General features: G+C 49.5%; 4 protein-coding genes across 4 annotated transcripts; 1 reads left to right on the forward strand and 3 right to left on the reverse strand.

Moving 5' to 3' along the window:
• Window positions 1-2,361: 2,361 nt before the first annotated feature.
• On the forward strand, window positions 2,362-3,717 carry ALT_8834 (glycoside hydrolase family 18 protein; the record flags this gene model as incomplete). The annotated part of the gene is made up of 3 exons (XM_033558608.1): window positions 2,362-2,552; window positions 2,639-3,000; window positions 3,053-3,717. 3 exons carry the CDS (start codon window positions 2,362-2,364, stop codon window positions 3,715-3,717), a joined length of 1,218 nt encoding a protein of 405 aa, XP_033414499.1.
• Window positions 3,718-4,463: 746 nt separating this feature from the next.
• Window positions 4,464-5,660, reverse strand: ALT_8835 (asparaginase ahrA; the record flags this gene model as incomplete). The annotated part of the gene is made up of 1 exon (XM_089600483.1): window positions 4,464-5,660. One exon carries the CDS (start codon window positions 5,658-5,660, stop codon window positions 4,464-4,466), a length of 1,197 nt encoding a protein of 398 aa, XP_089455376.1.
• A 1,099-nt stretch (window positions 5,661-6,759) lies between these two features.
• ALT_8836 (DUF3712 domain-containing protein) lies at window positions 6,760-7,914 on the reverse strand (the record flags this gene model as incomplete). Its single annotated transcript, XM_033558610.2, has 4 exons — window positions 6,760-7,047; window positions 7,095-7,219; window positions 7,282-7,697; window positions 7,757-7,914. 4 exons carry the CDS (start codon window positions 7,912-7,914, stop codon window positions 6,760-6,762), a joined length of 987 nt encoding a protein of 328 aa, XP_033414501.2.
• A 2,803-nt stretch (window positions 7,915-10,717) lies between these two features.
• Window positions 10,718-13,054, reverse strand: ALT_8837 (tetratricopeptide repeat protein; the record flags this gene model as incomplete). The annotated part of the gene is made up of 2 exons (XM_033558611.2): window positions 10,718-10,871; window positions 10,929-13,054. The coding sequence occupies 2 exons, from the start codon at window positions 13,052-13,054 to the stop codon at window positions 10,718-10,720; spliced, it is 2,280 nt and encodes a 759-aa protein (XP_033414502.2).
• Window positions 13,055-17,411: the final 4,357 nt, after the last annotated feature.

Here is a 17,411-nt window from a genome sequence, read left to right on the forward strand (position 1 = left end):
GGTGGATTATAGCTCGCGAGATTAAATTTGAATGAGTGATCGGCGGGTTTCACCAGGCTCGTTGGCCACGGTATGCGTTCAACAAAATCCCGCGCCTATATGACTGCCCAATCTTGGTAGTCAGCCTGACTTTAAGTCCTGTGATGCCAGTCGATTTGACCAGAGTGAGAAGAGTTGGTAGAATTCAATAGTTGTAGAAGTGGAATAACGAAGGTAGCCAAAGGATAATCATATCACTGCCAACTTTAATGCCTGAGGCAAAAGAATACACTAGCTTTATATGGTAGGCGGTGGCAAACAGTATTACTAACTTCGGGGCAGACTCGGCAGACTCGGGTATTTGGCATCTGCGACGGCATGAGCTGATTGAAACCCAAGCCCAATAATAATAGTAGTCTATCTGTTTTTGCTATGCCGATGCATCAACAATAAAACTTTGTCTGGGATAGTCTCGAGGTCTCCGCTGTGAAACAAAGACACCATTGACCTCTACCCCGTTCTGAGGAGTAGGGAGCCAATGAATAGCCCACATTGTCCCCCGGGAGACAATACCCCCTGCATAGGGTCGATTTTGGCGATTTTCAAATGCGAAATCATTATGGGTAGCTAAAGGCACATACATAGGGCATATATAGGGTACAAGGGGCAGTCATCCGCCAAAAGGTCTGTGCTACTCCGGCCAAATACCATATGGTTCTATCTCGGCCACTGCTATTCATTGGTAGGTCTCATGAGAAGAACCTTCTCGCGTCTCAACCAGAGTCGCTTAGGAGACTGTACATCCTTTGTTCCGTATCTAGCTCCAAGTTCATTCAATAGCTTCGGTTCTTCTCTTCACTGTGGAGACGGATGGAAATGTCGAAGCTGAATTGTGGTTGATTTTTTAGACTCTGGCCCCGTATGAGTACGGTGTCGCCTGGCGACCTGCTCACGAGCCTAACATAAGTACGAAGGACAACGGAGTGGCCCCCACAGAACACACGATCAAATTTGCTCCACCATCTCTTCTTCCTTGCATGCACCTTGAGAATATCATGCATGGCCTTTCTATCAACAAGTTCGGTCACTGGGCTCCGAGATCTGTTTATATTCAACAACAAGGATGGCTTATGATTGTGCTAATGGCTTGTCAGTCACCCAGGAACCAGATCACTAGTTTGAGGCTTGTGTCGTCCCCAAGCAGCCAGAAGGAGCAAAAAGCAAATACGACGCGGCTTGTGGGAGCCAAGGACAAGCCGAACGAATTAACATCTTTCACATGGTGTGATTCTCGGTGACCTTTCCCCAAGTCACGGGCTCAGTTTCTCGAAATATGGCCAAAAGTCATAGAGGCGCGACTGTGAGGATATTGCGGACCTACATGAGCATGATGTACAGGCTTCCCCTACCCAGCTCAGATTAACAGTACTGAGAGCGGAATGATTCCCGAGGGTCTAAAAATGAGGCCAGCTAGGTCTCGTGCTCTAGACAATGGATATTGCCACCAGTAGAATATATTAATGCAAAATCTGTGGTCAGATTCTCACCGGGAGAAGGCAAAACGAGTCATCCCAGCTCTACGGAGCTGAATCCAGCAGAAATTGACGAAGCTTTCAGGATACCCAATGGTTATTCCCTCCACTAAGCTTTGATCTCTCAGGGAGCCATCGGACCTGAGTCTAAAAAGGCGGGGCTAGACATGATCATCCGGGGCGTTTGGACCCTACTGGACCAGGTCACGATGAGAATTTCCCTGTTGCCTGAGTATGCTGATTCGATGGATCAACTCAAGTATTCTAACCCTTTTCTGCAAGCTCTCGCCGCATTGACGCATGTATCGAGTCTCCTGTGAAATCAATGTTTGCGACCTAAGGAGATTGAATCGGCGAAGTGTGGAGGCGAGGGCCGCCATATTGCCGGCTACCTATACTCCGCAGCATGGATGTCTGTACGTGTCGAGTGTCATGCTTCGCAGTAGCTCGAACGAACCTCGACGGAACAAGCAAGCGATTTCGGATGCTTGAGGGCTTTTACGGCCATGGACGAGCGTTGGCCATTGGTTGCCTTTTCTGCCGCTGCATCGAGGGGTTTCTCCGTTCCTGTCGTCCATTAGCACTTTTTGTCAACGTAATTGTAGTGTAGAAGTAACATGACTCTGATGGAGTTATGTAACCCCAAAAAAGAAACAGGTCAGACCCAAAAAGGACCTTCCACACGTGATACTGTCAACAGTTTTGGCAGCTGCTTCTTACTCCCTCAGTTGCATATATTCAACCTCACTTCGAATGATTTTCTCTATTCCCGTAATCCATTTCAGCTTCTTCGTCGATCTGTGAGAATACCTACAGATCCGGCGGCAATCCTGCCGAGCTTCATCGCATTATGTTCTCCGGATCCATCTTCCCCCACTGGCGTCGTAAGGCGGCACAGCGGTCCAACAATTTCAGCAGCTCGTATGAAGTCCCGTTCTTCATGAACGCAGCCTACTATGCGAATTGGAGGATCTATCGGAAACAGCCTCCCTCGTCCTTGAGATTGGGATTCATCTCTCACATCTTCTATGCATTTGCTTGGTACTAGTCATACACACAGCCGAAGCGATTAATCGCCTGGTCTAGGTAGATACAAATGTTAACCATTATGTCTTTCTTTCATTTAGGGTCAAAGAAGACGGCACAGTTTATGTGAATCCCCAAACCGGACTTGATATTTCTTCTTCTGTCCTTCATTGCTTCTCTCTTCTTTCCATCATTTATTCTTACCCCGCTGACGAATTGTTTATGCAGTTGAGCGATGAATGGGCCGACTCTCAGATGCCTGTCGACGGCACCAATGGCTGCCTCCGTGCATTCACCCAACTCAAAGCACAATATTCGAAGATGAAGGTCATCCTCTCAGTCGGAGGAGGAGGCAAGGGAAGCGAGAATTTTGCCGCTGTAGCTCGGAGTCAAACCCGTCTGGAGACTTTTGTACGGACCGCGAAGGGGCTCGTAGATGAGTTCGGACTCGATGGGATTGACAGTGTGTAGCACCGTACGTCCAAGCCGTTCAGGATGATGCTGACAGTCTGCAGTCGATTGGGAGCACCCTTCAAGCCCCGCCGAGGGTTCAGACTATGTCCGTCTTCTTGCCCGGTTGCGTGACGTACTACCCTCACCGCGCTATGTACTAGCCACATGCCTTCCAGCTGGTGAATGGGCCCTGCGAAATATAGATCTGTGCAAGGCGCAGAACTATGTCGACCTGATCAACATTATGGCCTATGATTTCTCCGGACCGTGGACCAACGAAACAGGACACCAGTCACAGCTGTATAGCCCATCTCGAGAACCAACAGGGGCCATCTCGTGTCAGTCGGCCATCGCGTACGTAACCGCGCAAGGCGTCAACCCCAAGAAGGTTCTACTCGGGATCCCGGCGTACGGTCGCTCTTTCCTAGGCAGTAATCACATCGGTCAGCGTTACAGTGGTTGTGGAGGGGAGGATGGTGTCTTCGACTACTGCGACCTACCACGGCCCGGCGCGAAAGAGTATTACGATGAAAAGTCGGGCGCTGCCTGGTGCGTTGGCGGCGATGGCGGTTTTGTCACATACGACACCCCGGAGACGGTGCAACAGAAGGCCAAATTTGCGACCAAGGCGAAACTGGGAGGCCTATTTTATTGGCACATCGGAGGGGATGCAAGAGGACCCCGTAGCCTGATCGAGACAGGGTATAAGACCTTGCATGATATGTGATCTGGGATATCCAACTCAGTCAACGGCGGTTTGGACGTTTGTTTGTGCAACATCAGCGAGGAATCGAAAAATGGCGGAATGGGAAAACGGGAGGCATCGTCTGTTTTATATCTTTGAGTAGCGAGTTTTTGCGAGTTTTTGCGAGTTTTTGCGAGTTTTGAGGTTCATTCCGTTGTGAAATCATTAAGTTGATATCCTTTCCTACTTATACCGTCAACAATCCCTGTCAATAGGTGGGCAATTAGCCGATAACAAAAGTAGACGGTCAGACTTCAGCCGTGCGTCGATCGTCCACACGATTACGCCCCTCGATCCTATTCGCCTCGTCGGAGTTTTATCTTCAGCAGCAGCAGATAGATCTGATCGGGATCCTAATCCTGATCACTAGCGCAGTACGAAGTACCATAGGACTCCGAAGGTATGACCTAGGACCAACAGGGCCCGAGTGGCAGATGTAGTCCGTCGACGTACGGTGTGCAGCGTACAATGAGGATATCTGCACAGCTATGGCGTGATGAGCTACACCACCTCAACTTCATAATATATTGGAGAAACACTCATTCCAAGTCTGATTGGATGACTCAGTTTTTGTCAATAACGCGGCTAACTGACGTGATCATCTAGCGTTTTATTGAATCGACGAGTCTATAACAACTTATCTCTATAGCCATAGCCGTAGCCATCAAAACCTTGTCTATGAAGTCTATGAAAACCACAAATGCGACTCGAAAAAAAGAAGGACACGATCAAGCAACCCCAGTCTTCGCAAACGCCTCCTTGATCTCCTTGGACCCCTTGTTCTCGGCAAGCAGCAGACCGAGCAGGATGCGCGCTTTCTGCGGGTTCAGGAAGCCGCTCTCGATTGTGGTCGTGCTGTCCGTGATGGCGACTTCGCCGTTGCCGGTGCGGGAGCTCAGGACGATAGGGAGGGAGTGGGTGGAGGCGATGTCGTCGATAGCGTCGTTGAAGTCGCTTGAGACGCTTCCTGCGCCGGAGCCGGCGATCTGGATACCATCACTGTTAGTATTTGGCTTCAGTGCGGGGATGGGAAAAGGACTTACGACGATGCCCTTTGCGCCGTTGTCGACGGCGTCGTAGAGCGTATCGTTCTGCATATCCTGGTACGAGTAGAGGATATCGACTCTGGGGATGGAGGCGAGCTTGCGCACGTCGAAGGTCGTCTTACCGGTGGGCATGACGGGCGGGTAGAAGAAGTACGGCTGGTTGGAGACGATGGCGCCGAGGTTGCCCATCTCGACGGCCTTGAAGGTGTCCATGGTGTTGGCGTTTGTCTTGGAGGCATAGAAGGCGGAGACGATGCGGTCGTTCAGGACGACCAGCGCGCCGCGGTTGCGTGCGGTGGGGTGCGCGGCGACGGTCACGGCCTGGAGGAGGTTGAACGGGCCGTCGGCGGAGATGGCGGTTGCGGGCCGCATGGCGCCGACCACGACAATGGGCTTGCCGCAGTTGACTGTGGCGTCGAGGAAGAAGGCCGTCTCCTCGAGGGTGTCGGTGCCGTGGGTGATGACGGCGCCGCTCATGGTTGGGTCATCGCAGACGACCTCCTTGAGGGTCTTGGCCATGCGGAGCAGAAGGGGAGACGTCACGTCGGGGCTGCCGACGTTGGCGACTTGGATGCCGGCGACGTTGGCAACGTCCAGCATCTCGGGAACGGCATCCATGAGCTGTTGGATGCCGATCGCGCCGGCCGTGTAGCCTGTTGTGGCAGTGTTGTCGTCGCTGGAGCCGGCGATGGTGCCGCCGGTTGCGAGGATGGTGACATTAGGGAGCGTCGAGTTCATCTGGGTGAAGTTCAAGCCATGCGAGTTGGTGAAGACGTATGTACTGTTTGAGCCGGTTGCTCGGGGGTAGACAAACGGAGAGGCATTCCCAACGGCTACCAGAGCCGCGAGTGTGATAGTTTTGAAGCTCAGTTTGGTCATCTTTGCTCTGCTTCGAGGTATTGAAGTGCTGTACACGCCAGGCAACCGTAGGAGCAAAGCATCGTAGGACATCCATCCTTAAATAGTTACTCTCGTCAACATTTAGCCGTCGACCGCACGACAACCCAGGAACTGAGACACTATCCAAGTCTCGCGATTACCCTGATAAGGAGGTATCGTCACGGTAGCGGTGTGATCTCGTAATGGGAATCGATATCAATTGGAGTCGTTTCGAGGACCATGTGGAATCGACTCCAAATTCTGCTTGGCATGAGGCATTTATCTGCAAGAGGAATCCTGGAACTTAACTCAATGCAGGAACCAGGACACTGTAACAGCGCTCCAATCTGTTAATAATTGGCTGCTTGCCAAGAGGGAGTCGTTATCCATCAGCGATAAGTGTTGGAGATTGGAGAAACATCGGAGAATTCATTGCATTGGCATTACTGATAAGATCGGCGCATGGTTGATCTCTCGGATCTCTCAGCGGAAAGTGCCCGAATGATGCCGATGGATGGTCTGTCTCCTGATCTATTTAGGGTAGAAGAAGGTCCTGCCTGTGGTTGAATTATTTCCCAGCGATGATGAATCAAGTTGCCAGTAGACACCTTACCACCTCAGGCACCACACTTATCATCCGCAACCAAATGCATTTCCACGAAACCATTTCTCTTTGGAGATCACCAGCGGATTGGCACTTTTTAATACCGTCATCCAGATTGCGAAGTCGTTTTCAAAGAAACCCTATCTCCTTTGCACTTACGGTTCACTTGATTGGTTCAAAGCTGGCTACAGAACTCCCGTCGGAGTCAACCTTCAAAGCGATGATAGGTCACGGAACAGCACGAGAAGATAAGGTATCATATGTATTTGAGTCCGTCGCCGTCGGCGATCACTACCGCATGGTCAACATAATGAGTCAAAAAAGAAGATGTGCAAACAGTAAATGGACTAAATCCATCCAATCGTCATAACATTAGCATATATGTATCAACATTGGATTGTACATGTAGCCCCGTAAGGCAAGAAGTGAAAAGAAAAGTCCAGTGGTTTATATATCCACCGGTAAGGATATCTCTCAACAACGTCACCAGGTCGATTAGCTCAGCAACTTAGCAAGGTCCAAGGTCACATTAAGTGTATTGGACGCCAGGGCCTCGCTAAAGTACGGGATGGCTTGGCCGTTGTAGACGCTCGAGTTGGTCGAGCTTCCTGAAATCGACACAGGAAGACCCTTGGGGTACTTCTCGAAGAATGGTGCGATTGCCGACAGTTTGACGGCGGATGTCATGGGCAGGGTGTTGTTGCCGGGAACCAGCTTCAGGTCGTTCAAGTACGAGGTACCAATGGAGGTTCCTTCGCAAGAGAGGTCGAGAGTGACATTGCCCTAGGTCAATCAGTCGACGCTACATTGAAGTAAAGAAAGCAACATACCATGCTGATCGTCATTGGAGATGGGTTGGGGATGTACACGGTTCCACCAAAATTGGCGCCATTCGACGATTTACCGGACAAGGCATGCATTTCCGTAATGGCGAAACCTTCGAGCTTGTTGAGAGCTAGAGTTTGCATAATCAGCTTTATCCGACCCTATGGGTGTGACTGAGCCCTGATCACTCACCCTTCATGGTAACAGTCTTGTTGTACGTCACACCGATTTTAGGCAGGCCACCCTCCTTCAGGTCGGGCTTGCCATAGATGGTTAATTTGATCTCCTCATTCTGCATGACCGCCGTAGCAAATCCTCCAAAGGCACCCACATCACTCAGGTCCAGGGACTGGCTGATATGGACCACAGTGCCGTCATTGGCTTTCACCTGAGGAACCCTTACGGTTGCGAACGATGCAGCGCCCAGCAAGCCGACAGTAGCATCGAAGGCATAAATTGTAGGATGGAACATGCTGTGCGAGCCGAGGACCTGTGTCTGGTCCAAGAAGAGCGAATCCGGTGTGGGATCGGAGATGATCATCTCCTTGATCTCCAATGTGGAATCATTGATGTCGCCTTGTGCAATGTTTGGATAGCCAACATACACCCTATTGTCTTGTCAGCTCCGAGCCTTTTTTTCTCATGTATCACGCAGAAGAGAACATACAAGGGAAGTGTCACCACCAGGACGACCACAATGATTGCGATGATATGAACCCACCACCACCGCTTGTAGTGGTTGAGCACACGTCTCCCAAAGCTCGGTTTGGGAGACGAGGTTTCCACAAACCCAACCTCGGAGACTTCTGGCTTACCGCCGGCCATTTCGGATCGCTATTGTGCTTTCTGTAGCCTGTCCGACGTTTCTGATGTATGACCGGGATGGCGTGACACAAACGGTCTATCCCCGGCGCGTCAGTGTATAGAAGTGGTCGAAGAGTCAGTCGTTTAACAGTGCACACCCTGTTCAGATGATTAGCGTCAGTTCAAAAACTAGAACAACGGTATAGTCAATGATATACCGAGTCATGCATCAAGAACAAACCAAGGCCGTTGAAATTTATTGGAGATAATAGAGACACAGAAAAACGACGGGGTTAAAAAAAAAAATTGCTTGAAGAGAGAATCTACCTATTTTAGTTCGTCCACCGAAGGGGAAGGCGAAAAAAGTACTAACGACGGATGGTCAAAGTCCAGAATCCAGGCGACGGACCACCCAGTTCCTAGGGACCCGTCAAGTGCTATATCTATGCCCAAGGAGGGGCGAGGTTCCATCACATGTAGAAAAATACAAAGCAACCAGATTCAAGCACCGCGGATCTTTCCACCTGACGGAGATAAATTCTGACCAATATCCGGAGACTTGTACAGAAACATTCCCCCTTCCCGACTGCTTAATTTTGGATCTTGTGGAGAAAGGGGGGGAAGGGGGGAGCCAAGTGACTGGGGTTTGGACGCCAGGACCCAAGGTGCTAGAGACTAGAAGACAGATGGATACTAGACAAGCAGCGTGGCGAGGACCGTTACGGGACATCTCGTAGATTAAATGAGAAGACCTCGGCGGATGAGGGATAAGCGAGCATGAGACAGAGCCATGGCCACGATCAGGCTGATGAACAGCAGTTTATGGCTGATGCATCATGATTTGCGTTAGCTTTGCGAGGCATATTCCCAATCCAGCCGAGGCTGAAGGGCGTCGAGGATGGCTGGGTTTGCAGGCTCTTTCCCAGGAAAGCATGATCCTGGGTTGTTTCATAACGTAGCAGTTCTGGATTTGATTGGATTGGATGTGATTGATAGTGCTGAGTCTAAACGAGGGGCGACTTGTACTGCTGTAGGCTGGCAGGGACTAGAGAGGCACTACTCTAGTATTCGCCGTACCCTGGATGCAAGCCCGGATGGTGGTGGATGGGAGGGTCCAATCCCACCTCTCGTAAAGAAAGTCCAATTTCCCCATGGTCGATCCTGGCTTAGCTTGGGAGAGAAAGGCCCAGGAACTGATTGGACTGGGAGGCCGGGGTAAAGAGGAGAAGTGAGACCAAGTGGGTTGGAATGATGAGAAACATGGAATAATGGAGGCAATGGGCCCAAAAAGAGCAGCCAAGACAAAAGCAACCATGAGAGAGAATGCTGTTTATTTCGGGTTAGATTCGCGGGGGCGCAGAAGCCAGAAGGTCGAACAAGCCAACCACCAACAAAGTGAGCAGACTAAAAGAGCCGGACAAGATAGCGCGAGTGCGTGACCTGGGGTTGCAGGCGGGAATGGCCGCTTTAGGTGATTCCTCCGTTCGCCATCCTGAATACGAGTCATCTTCCTTGGTTGGTAACTTTCGGAGGAGCTTCAAACTCGCCAATTAAGATTTTCATGATTTTGGGATTTTGAGCAACCATCAGTCATCGCGAAGGCGATGCTGATTCGACGACAAAGGCTCCGACACCTGAGATCGATCGACAGTCGCAAATCGAAGACCAACTTTTCTGATTACCTCAGATCGTCAGTTTCATGTTAGAGGGTTATTATCTATCGACTGGATTTGGACTAAATGGCGCCATAATCCTGAAGGTTTGTTACAAACTAAAAGATAAAAATAATTGCATCAGCCACACCTGAGACGATGATCTACATAAACGATCAACCTGACGTAGGATTCCCCTGCTGACGGGGATTTCGGGTCGTACGAAAGACGCCAATCATCTACAGTGCTCTGTCATCAGCATTCTAGCAGTCAAGTTCTATCCAATGGTTCGGATATGTCAGTCTTAAGTATGAGGGCAAAAATGCCAATCAGAGCTGCTGTGTAACCATACTAGGAGATAAAAGTCGACGCGCTACATCGCGTTAGGCGTTTCCAGCCTATCCTGCGCTTATATTATAGCTTAGTAGTTGACTGTTCGAAGATATAAAGCAAGTAGCTACGCTGTTCGAAATGTCATAAAACGTTCCAGAACTGAGCGGCCAAGGCCTCCTGTACCGATAAACATTTCAATTAAGTTTGAGTATCATGAGGATCATCAGGTATAAACTGTGCCAGAATATACATCGCCAGCTGAGAGAAGAAGAAGAAAAGGTGGAGAAGAAAGAATAAAGAAAGAGAAAGGCATGAATTGTTGGAAAGAAAGATAGAAACAGAGGGAGAGAAAGAAAAGGAAAAAAAAGTGATGGAAGGGGACAGCATCACACAGTGATTAGAAATTATGGGTATCCAAGAAGAGTCAGAGGCAAAGCTCACAAAGCAGCCAAATGGCCATTGGCAGATCTCGCAGCACCCGCACCAGAGTCGACTGAGGCAGCCGACAAGTACTGCTCGAACATCAATAATGAACAGGAGAATGGAAGAGAAGATTGATGAAGTGAAAAAAAGATAAAAATGAACAAAGTAAAAAGCATCACGAGCATTAGCTCTAGATGGTACACTCACACGAATGTAAGAACAGGCTTCAACTCAGCGCAGTGGCAGTACACTTTGTTGCTGAGCTGTAATAGTCGAATGGGACAAAGCGTGAAAAGAATCAGAAGGAGAACGAGGGAGAGCAAAAAAAGAAAATATAGGATAAAAATGCTCAAGGAACAATAGCGGAGGCTTTTCTGTTTCCCGACAAATGGTGGGCAACGATAACTGCATATTGTTCAAGCTTCAGCTGCTAGAGACTTTTTGCGATGGAAAAGACTGCGAGTTCGGGACTTGCTGCGGGCGTTCTTTTCAGGCGTTCCGCCCTGTCGACCTCGGCCACGAGAACGGGGGGCGGATTCGTCATCGGACTTGTACTTGTCCTTGTAAATCCTATCAGTGCGTATTAGTATCGTCGGCCGATCTATCTGGTGTCCGATCCCGGCTTACCAGCTGTTCCCAACCATGCTGATCCCCTTCGCTTCCGCCTGGCGATAGAACTTGGCCGCCTTCTTCATGTCCTTCTTGCAGCCGATACCTTCCGCGTAGCAAAATCCAGCCTCTGCCAGAGCGTCCGCGTCGCCCCACTGACCTGCGATCTCGAAGCAGCGCAAAGCTAGAGATTTGTCCTGCTCGATACCCCATCCGTTCAGATGGCTCACGCCAAGCTCGTAGATACTGAGAGCAAACTGCGCACGATAGGCTTTTTGCATCTCCTTTGCTCGCTGAGGTACAGTGCTGTTCGAATCGTCCATCAGCTCCAATCCCACGCAGTCGACGGCTTTGCGGAGCCACTGCACGCCTTCTCGTTGGTTTGGTCGCATACCCCAGCCATGGCGGCATGCCAGGGCATAGAGAAGCATCCCAGTGGGATGATTTTGCTTGGCAGCAATCCGTAGATGATATGTAGATTCTTTTAGAGATCCATTCTCGTGGCATTCGATCCCCTTGGCAACATGTTCATCTGCGGTGATCATACCAGATGATGAAGCTGCCCTGCCCGTCTGCGGTCGAATCGTGGAGGCGGAGTCCGCAGAAGAAGTCGTATCCTCTTTATCTTCTTTGTTCGAGGTTGTCGATTCTGGTGGAGGTGCCACCGCCTTCTGTTTCTCAACGGATGGAGGCTCTACCTGGTCAACTTCAGGCTCAGACGTGGCCTCAGCCTCCTGAGAGCGCAGGCCGGGTTCGTTCGCCGAAGGCGGCGGTCCGGTTATTGTTGGAGTACCGCACATCGAATGCGCCCTCTGTGAATACAAGGACTGCGAGTATACTGACTCATGTCGTGAGGGCGGCGGAGATGGGGTCCGAGAGGGCCTCAGACGCGCTTCCGTACTGGCAGGAGGTGGGCTTTCGAATAGCGGCTCTTTCCACTCAAAGTTTGGAGTCTGCAGACCGGAGAACACAACAGAGTCTCTGGAGACCTTGCGACCCCGAGGAAGTGAATACTTCGTGTAGATATATGAAGACACTGCGGATGAGGGCTCCTCATGAGAATGTTTGGCTAGGTCCGAATGCGTAGGCACAATAATAGGACTGGGCTTATGCTCGCGATGCATCGTGCCCGATTGGTTCGTCTGATCCATACCACCAATGCTGACTGGCGCAGAAAGGCTCGTGCTGGACCTACTCAAGGGACGCGAGAAGTTGAACGACGGTCGGGGAAGATAGCCCGTAGTATTTGACGTCTCCGAACTCAAGGATGGGGACCGAGGATGTGAGCGGGGATTGGCCGACATTGGCGAGTACGGCAGCGACATGGCGCTGCAGGACGATAGCTTGCGCGGTTTTGAAAACGTCGACCCTGCGTTCGAACTGCTATAGTCGTCATCGGAACTTTCCGGCTGAGTGGCTCTGGAACTGGTGGATGGCCTTGACAGCGGAGAAGGAGGCGGTGCCAGGCCTCGTGGGACATTGAGTCGAGAAGCTGAATCGGTCGACGAATTGCGAGATGGCGCAGCGATAGCAAGGCCAACAGAAGACACAGGGCTGGCAGGGCTGGAGGGACCGGAAGCATAGAACCGTGGAGGCGCCTCCGGTGCACTGCCCATAGACATATCTTCGTCAGGAGATTCAGCACGCGGGACTCCAAAGGTATCGGGTTCCATAGGAAGCGGCGTATGTCCTTCAGTCGGTGTGGCCTCTTCGTCATCCTCTGCGAAGCCATCCTCGCTGGCAAGATACGAAACAGCACTAATGCGAGGGTGCTCGGACTGTGGACGAAACTTTGGCTCCTCAACCTCCGGATTGTTCTTCTGAGTAGGACGTCTCGCAAGCTCCCCGCCTCTTCCACCTTGAGAGTAGTAAGAATCGCCGGATGATGGGGCCCGAAAATAGCCTGGTCGACCCTGTGACAAAGATCGTGCGACGCTGGAAGGGGGCAATCTGCTCATGCGCCGTTCTCCCCGTTTCGACTCTTCCAATTGCCGGGCCAGAAGCCGACCCTGAGCAGCGAACGCATCAAGCGGAGAGAGCGCGGGAGGAATTTCGCCGTCAAAGTGTTCGATGCGCGGCGAGGGGCTCCGGAGGGTATCGTAAGATTGGGAGCGAATTTCACCAAACTGCGGCCGGGAGGCCATGGTTGCGGGACAAGGGCTTCAAGGCGTTGGAATTTGAAATAAGCAGTTATTCTTTCTGTACAGCGGAATATGTTCCATTCAGATCATCTATCCAGAGTCGCTGTAATCGTTCGTGAATGCAAGTTTTCGCATTGGTGAGGGTTCTCTGTTGAAATCGAAGAAGGTTAGATGAGTCGCGCATAAAACTGTGAAAAGGGCCCTAAGAGTAAGAAAAACGGAAGAGACACAAGAGGATATAACAAAAGGAGGGAGGAGGAAGAATTACAGAAGTTAGAAAGGAATGGCGATCCTGAGAGTATGAAGAGTGTAGTGAAAGGAGCGCAGCAGACCAGGCTTAGTTGGATAGTGATACTAGTTCCTGTGAAGGTTCAATGAATGTCGGGATAGTTGGAAAATCGAAGGAAGATGAAGTCAAGAAAATAAACAAAACAATGAAAGAGATCAAAGATTTGAAAAGTGCCACAAATCAAGAAGAGAAGCGATGATCAAGCATCGCGACTCCGAGAAAGCGACTGGGATATCTAGCCAGATGTTGACGATGGCGGACGTTGAGGGAGGGAGAGGGAATAGGCTTCCAAGGTACGGTGTAGTCGTAGGGAATCTAACAAGCCAGACTAGATGATACCTCGATGGGTCCCAAACACAACCCATGGGTTTTTCGACCATTCAACTCGACGCCCTGACGATCATTAGACGAAACGAGGGGCGGAATAGCAGAGTGGGCTTAAAGGGAAAAACTGACAGTCAGTCTGGGCATTCTCCACGCGGAGCGATGCTTGTATTCAAGTCGTTTCCAGAGTGTATGCAGTTCTGTACGTAATCAGATTTCAAAGAGACTTGGCTCAATACCCTCACTGAACCTCTCAATCAGAATGCCAAGCCAGAAAACGTCCCAAGTGAAAACAGATACACTTACATTATTTACATGACAAGCATGGAATAACCATCATGTTCCTACCACTAGAGTCAGGGGCTGCATTACATGGCGTTGCATTTATTATCATCGTCACAATTGCATCAATCCACTGAATCCCAAGAGAGACTTATGTCTTTGTAGTCAGTTGGTGCGCAAACAAAATATATTTTCTGAATTGAGAGGGTGATCTAGACTACCAAGCTTCCAGAACAACAGTCGAATTCTTCCCAACATACGACGATCATCCACATTAATGTGAAGCTTCCCATCGGCAAATCATACCATAGGGTCAATGTTCAGGCCTTGGTCTTACCAAGGATAGATAGTCTCGCAGTCTGGTTCATCCTGACTTGAGACCCGAAAGTGGGGAAAGTGCCTCTATATATAACATTTTTGAATCATCGCTCGAGCCCCTGTGCCATGGGTATATACGAAAGAGACCAACAATTCTTCGCTCCGAAAAGAAAAAACAGAATTTAGGGTCTTGAATCATAGGCTTCTTGATTCCATTAAGACTCTATATCCACCAGATTGAAAAGTATGTGGTTCATGGTTACTGTTGTGCTCTGAAGCTATTAAATGAAGTACTCCATAATGCCGTCGCCTTTTATTACCATCTGAGACATCAAAGTGCTGCGTTGCAATAATGACTAATGACCTCTTATAGGCCATTTGCCGGGTGATTCCTGACTTGCTCTTGAGAGATATTGTGTAAATAAACTGGAAGTCTCCCATTGAGTGTAGTTATCACTAGTTATATACTTCAGTCAACTCCTGCCTTGACCTTCCAGTCTTTATTAAGATTTCACTAATAGTGCAGAGGAAACACCAGAATATTATCCTTCAGGATGGTTTAAGTCAGCATATATATTAATAGTATACTGTTATAGGCCATATTTTGGACTATCATGTCAATGTGCTGCTGGCATAATCTCATGGTATTCTGAAAGCTAGCTGACCTAGAGCATCAAGGACACCAACTAATAAAAGGCATGTGACATTGCGGCTCCTGAAGACTGCATATCAACCGCTCGAGTCATTTGGAGAGACTCAACCAATATCCTCGTTTGGAGTATTCTAGACTATCACTACCAGAGCGGGGTCTGGTGCGAACCATATTATATCTATGCTTGGCTGCCCTTCGTACAGAGGCAGGCGAGGTCAATGATTAATATACTCGAGCACTGCCACTGGAGCGCTTATTTACCATCGTATGCATTTCGCCCCCATTGTTTTCCCTTTCTCTGAGTAAGGCACCAAGTCCCCGAGGAGAACAGAGAGGGAGGGTGTATATTTTGATGAGAGCTGCCTTAACAAGCACGCAATCAAGCTTCCATCTACCAATGCTTAAAAGAACTGGCTTGAGGTCACCTAAGACTGCGTCGATGCCTCTTTCTTCAGTGTCAATATAGGGTCCCATGACTTCTATACACAAAAGTCAATCTGCATCTCCACAAAGTGTAACATGATGGCTACGATTGCTCCGTAATATTACGGAGTAGTCTACTACCTTTCATCTTCAGGTCGTCCAGGCATGCTAGGGCAGAGAGCAGGAGTCTCGTATATTCTCGATTTGATCGGCGTGTTTTCCATTTCACAGGAGAAAAGCTTTCCTTTTACGAGTCCTCGCAAAAAAAATGGTGCCCGGGTCCCATACTCTTTGACGGGCTTTCGAACCCTCAGGCGGATTTAGCTAAGCTACAATAGGAAAGGGTTGAGCTGACCTTACATTATCCGAATTACCTTACCAAAACTGTTGTCTAGATCCAATGCAGACTATGCAGACTATGCAGACTTAGCAAACAAACTGATAGTCTGCCACTCGCGCACTTTCTCAGTGATATGCCCCGCGTGTACCTTCATCAACCTGCGTTGACAGAGTCGAAAGAAAGGCAGACAAGCAGCCATATTGAACACACCACGTAAATATACGTTAATAAGCATTGCCTCCATTTGGCGAGAAATCGCGTCCCCTTTCCACTCGCGTTTCTGTGTTTACTGGCCTACGACTTTGTGAAGCCAAGGTTACCCCTAGCCTTTGCAGGTTTTGTTTCTCCTGCAACCATGGAAACCTCCTTCGATATTCGAGACAAGCTCGGTGGCCAAGGTGTGTGGATTCGCGTATAGTTGCATTAACATCAGAAGCTCACAATCCCCCGAAGCATCCGAGCTTTTGGAGTGGATCCATCTGATTGAGAGTAAGTGAGCTCTTATCTTTTCTTCGAGGGCTATCGACGTAATCTATCCTTAGAAAACTTTGCTTCGCTGAAGAAAACACCTTGCCGTGTACGGATTGAGGAGGCCCATCCAAGATACGGGGAGCCACGCTCGTGGAGGGTCATTGTGTTCCAAATGGTTGCGGAAAGAGTTGACATGGCCATTCACGTCTATGAGGACACAGAAGGCAGATTCCGCAAAAGCCTCAAAGAGGTACTTCAGCAAGTATTCCTACACAGTTGCCAGGAAAGTGCTCCTTTGTGAAATGCAACAGTGTTGCCACGATCGCCCCATGCTCATGAAACGACTGTAGAACTCCATTCACACTATCTATCTGGGCCCCTTTAATTACTTAGATAAAGCAGCTCATCTTCATCTCTCCTCAGCGGTGATTGCTTTTGCTGTCTTCCGACCTACTCAGAATTTGTCATCCGTCCGTCCTACAGCGTTTCAAGACCGGTGCGCTCCACATTACTTTGAATGTCATTCTATTACGAAGGAGGATTGCACTATCACTGCCAATAATATTAATGTACCTCAATAGTCTCTAAGTGAACTGTTTTTCTGCAAGTCCTGTCTAATTGCCTGATATGGATGCTGCTAAGGGACTCACTCACATGAGTGCTTAGTGAGTACTCACTCACTAATCACTTATTAAGGCTCAGGATACGTTCCAAACCCGTTGACTTCTCGACGAGCTAATACCCGCCAAAGTTCTCGCATGCCCTTAGTGTGATATCTTAGGAGCACTCGCTCCGTATGTATCGTCTTGGGATGGGACCGGTGTGTTCATGCAAGGCTGCGAGCCTCAGTGCGGCCTCCTGTAGCAGGCCCTTCTTGGGTGGGAGCCAGAAAAGGCACCCTCTGCCCCCCAGATCAGGGTTATCTTGATAATGTGGATACTGCAAACGGAAGATGTAGTCAAAGTAGTGGACAAGTAGTTCTGCTTTGCGGAAGCTCATATGCGAATATGTGCATTGAGTTGCTCAGATGTGTCCAAGGTTCCGTAGTCATGTCGAGCCTGCAGAGTTGATCCGCGATCGTCCCTGGCCCTTCGGACGAGTCACGCGTTCGGTGCTCATCGTAGAGGAGTGTGAGCTTTCCGACTTGAAGGCTTAGCGACTGTATCGTCTGGTCAGCGCAGGAGCTCTCAGGTCATTTCTACTCGTTATAGCGTATTTCAACAAGGAACGCAGATCAAAAAAAAGGTAATAAATAAATAAA

The sequence above is a fragment of the Aspergillus lentulus genome (genome assembly GCF_001445615.1).
Source record: "Aspergillus lentulus DNA, contig: Alt16, strain: IFM 54703, whole genome shotgun sequence".
NCBI classification, from domain to species: Eukaryota; Fungi; Ascomycota; class Eurotiomycetes; order Eurotiales; family Aspergillaceae; genus Aspergillus; species Aspergillus lentulus.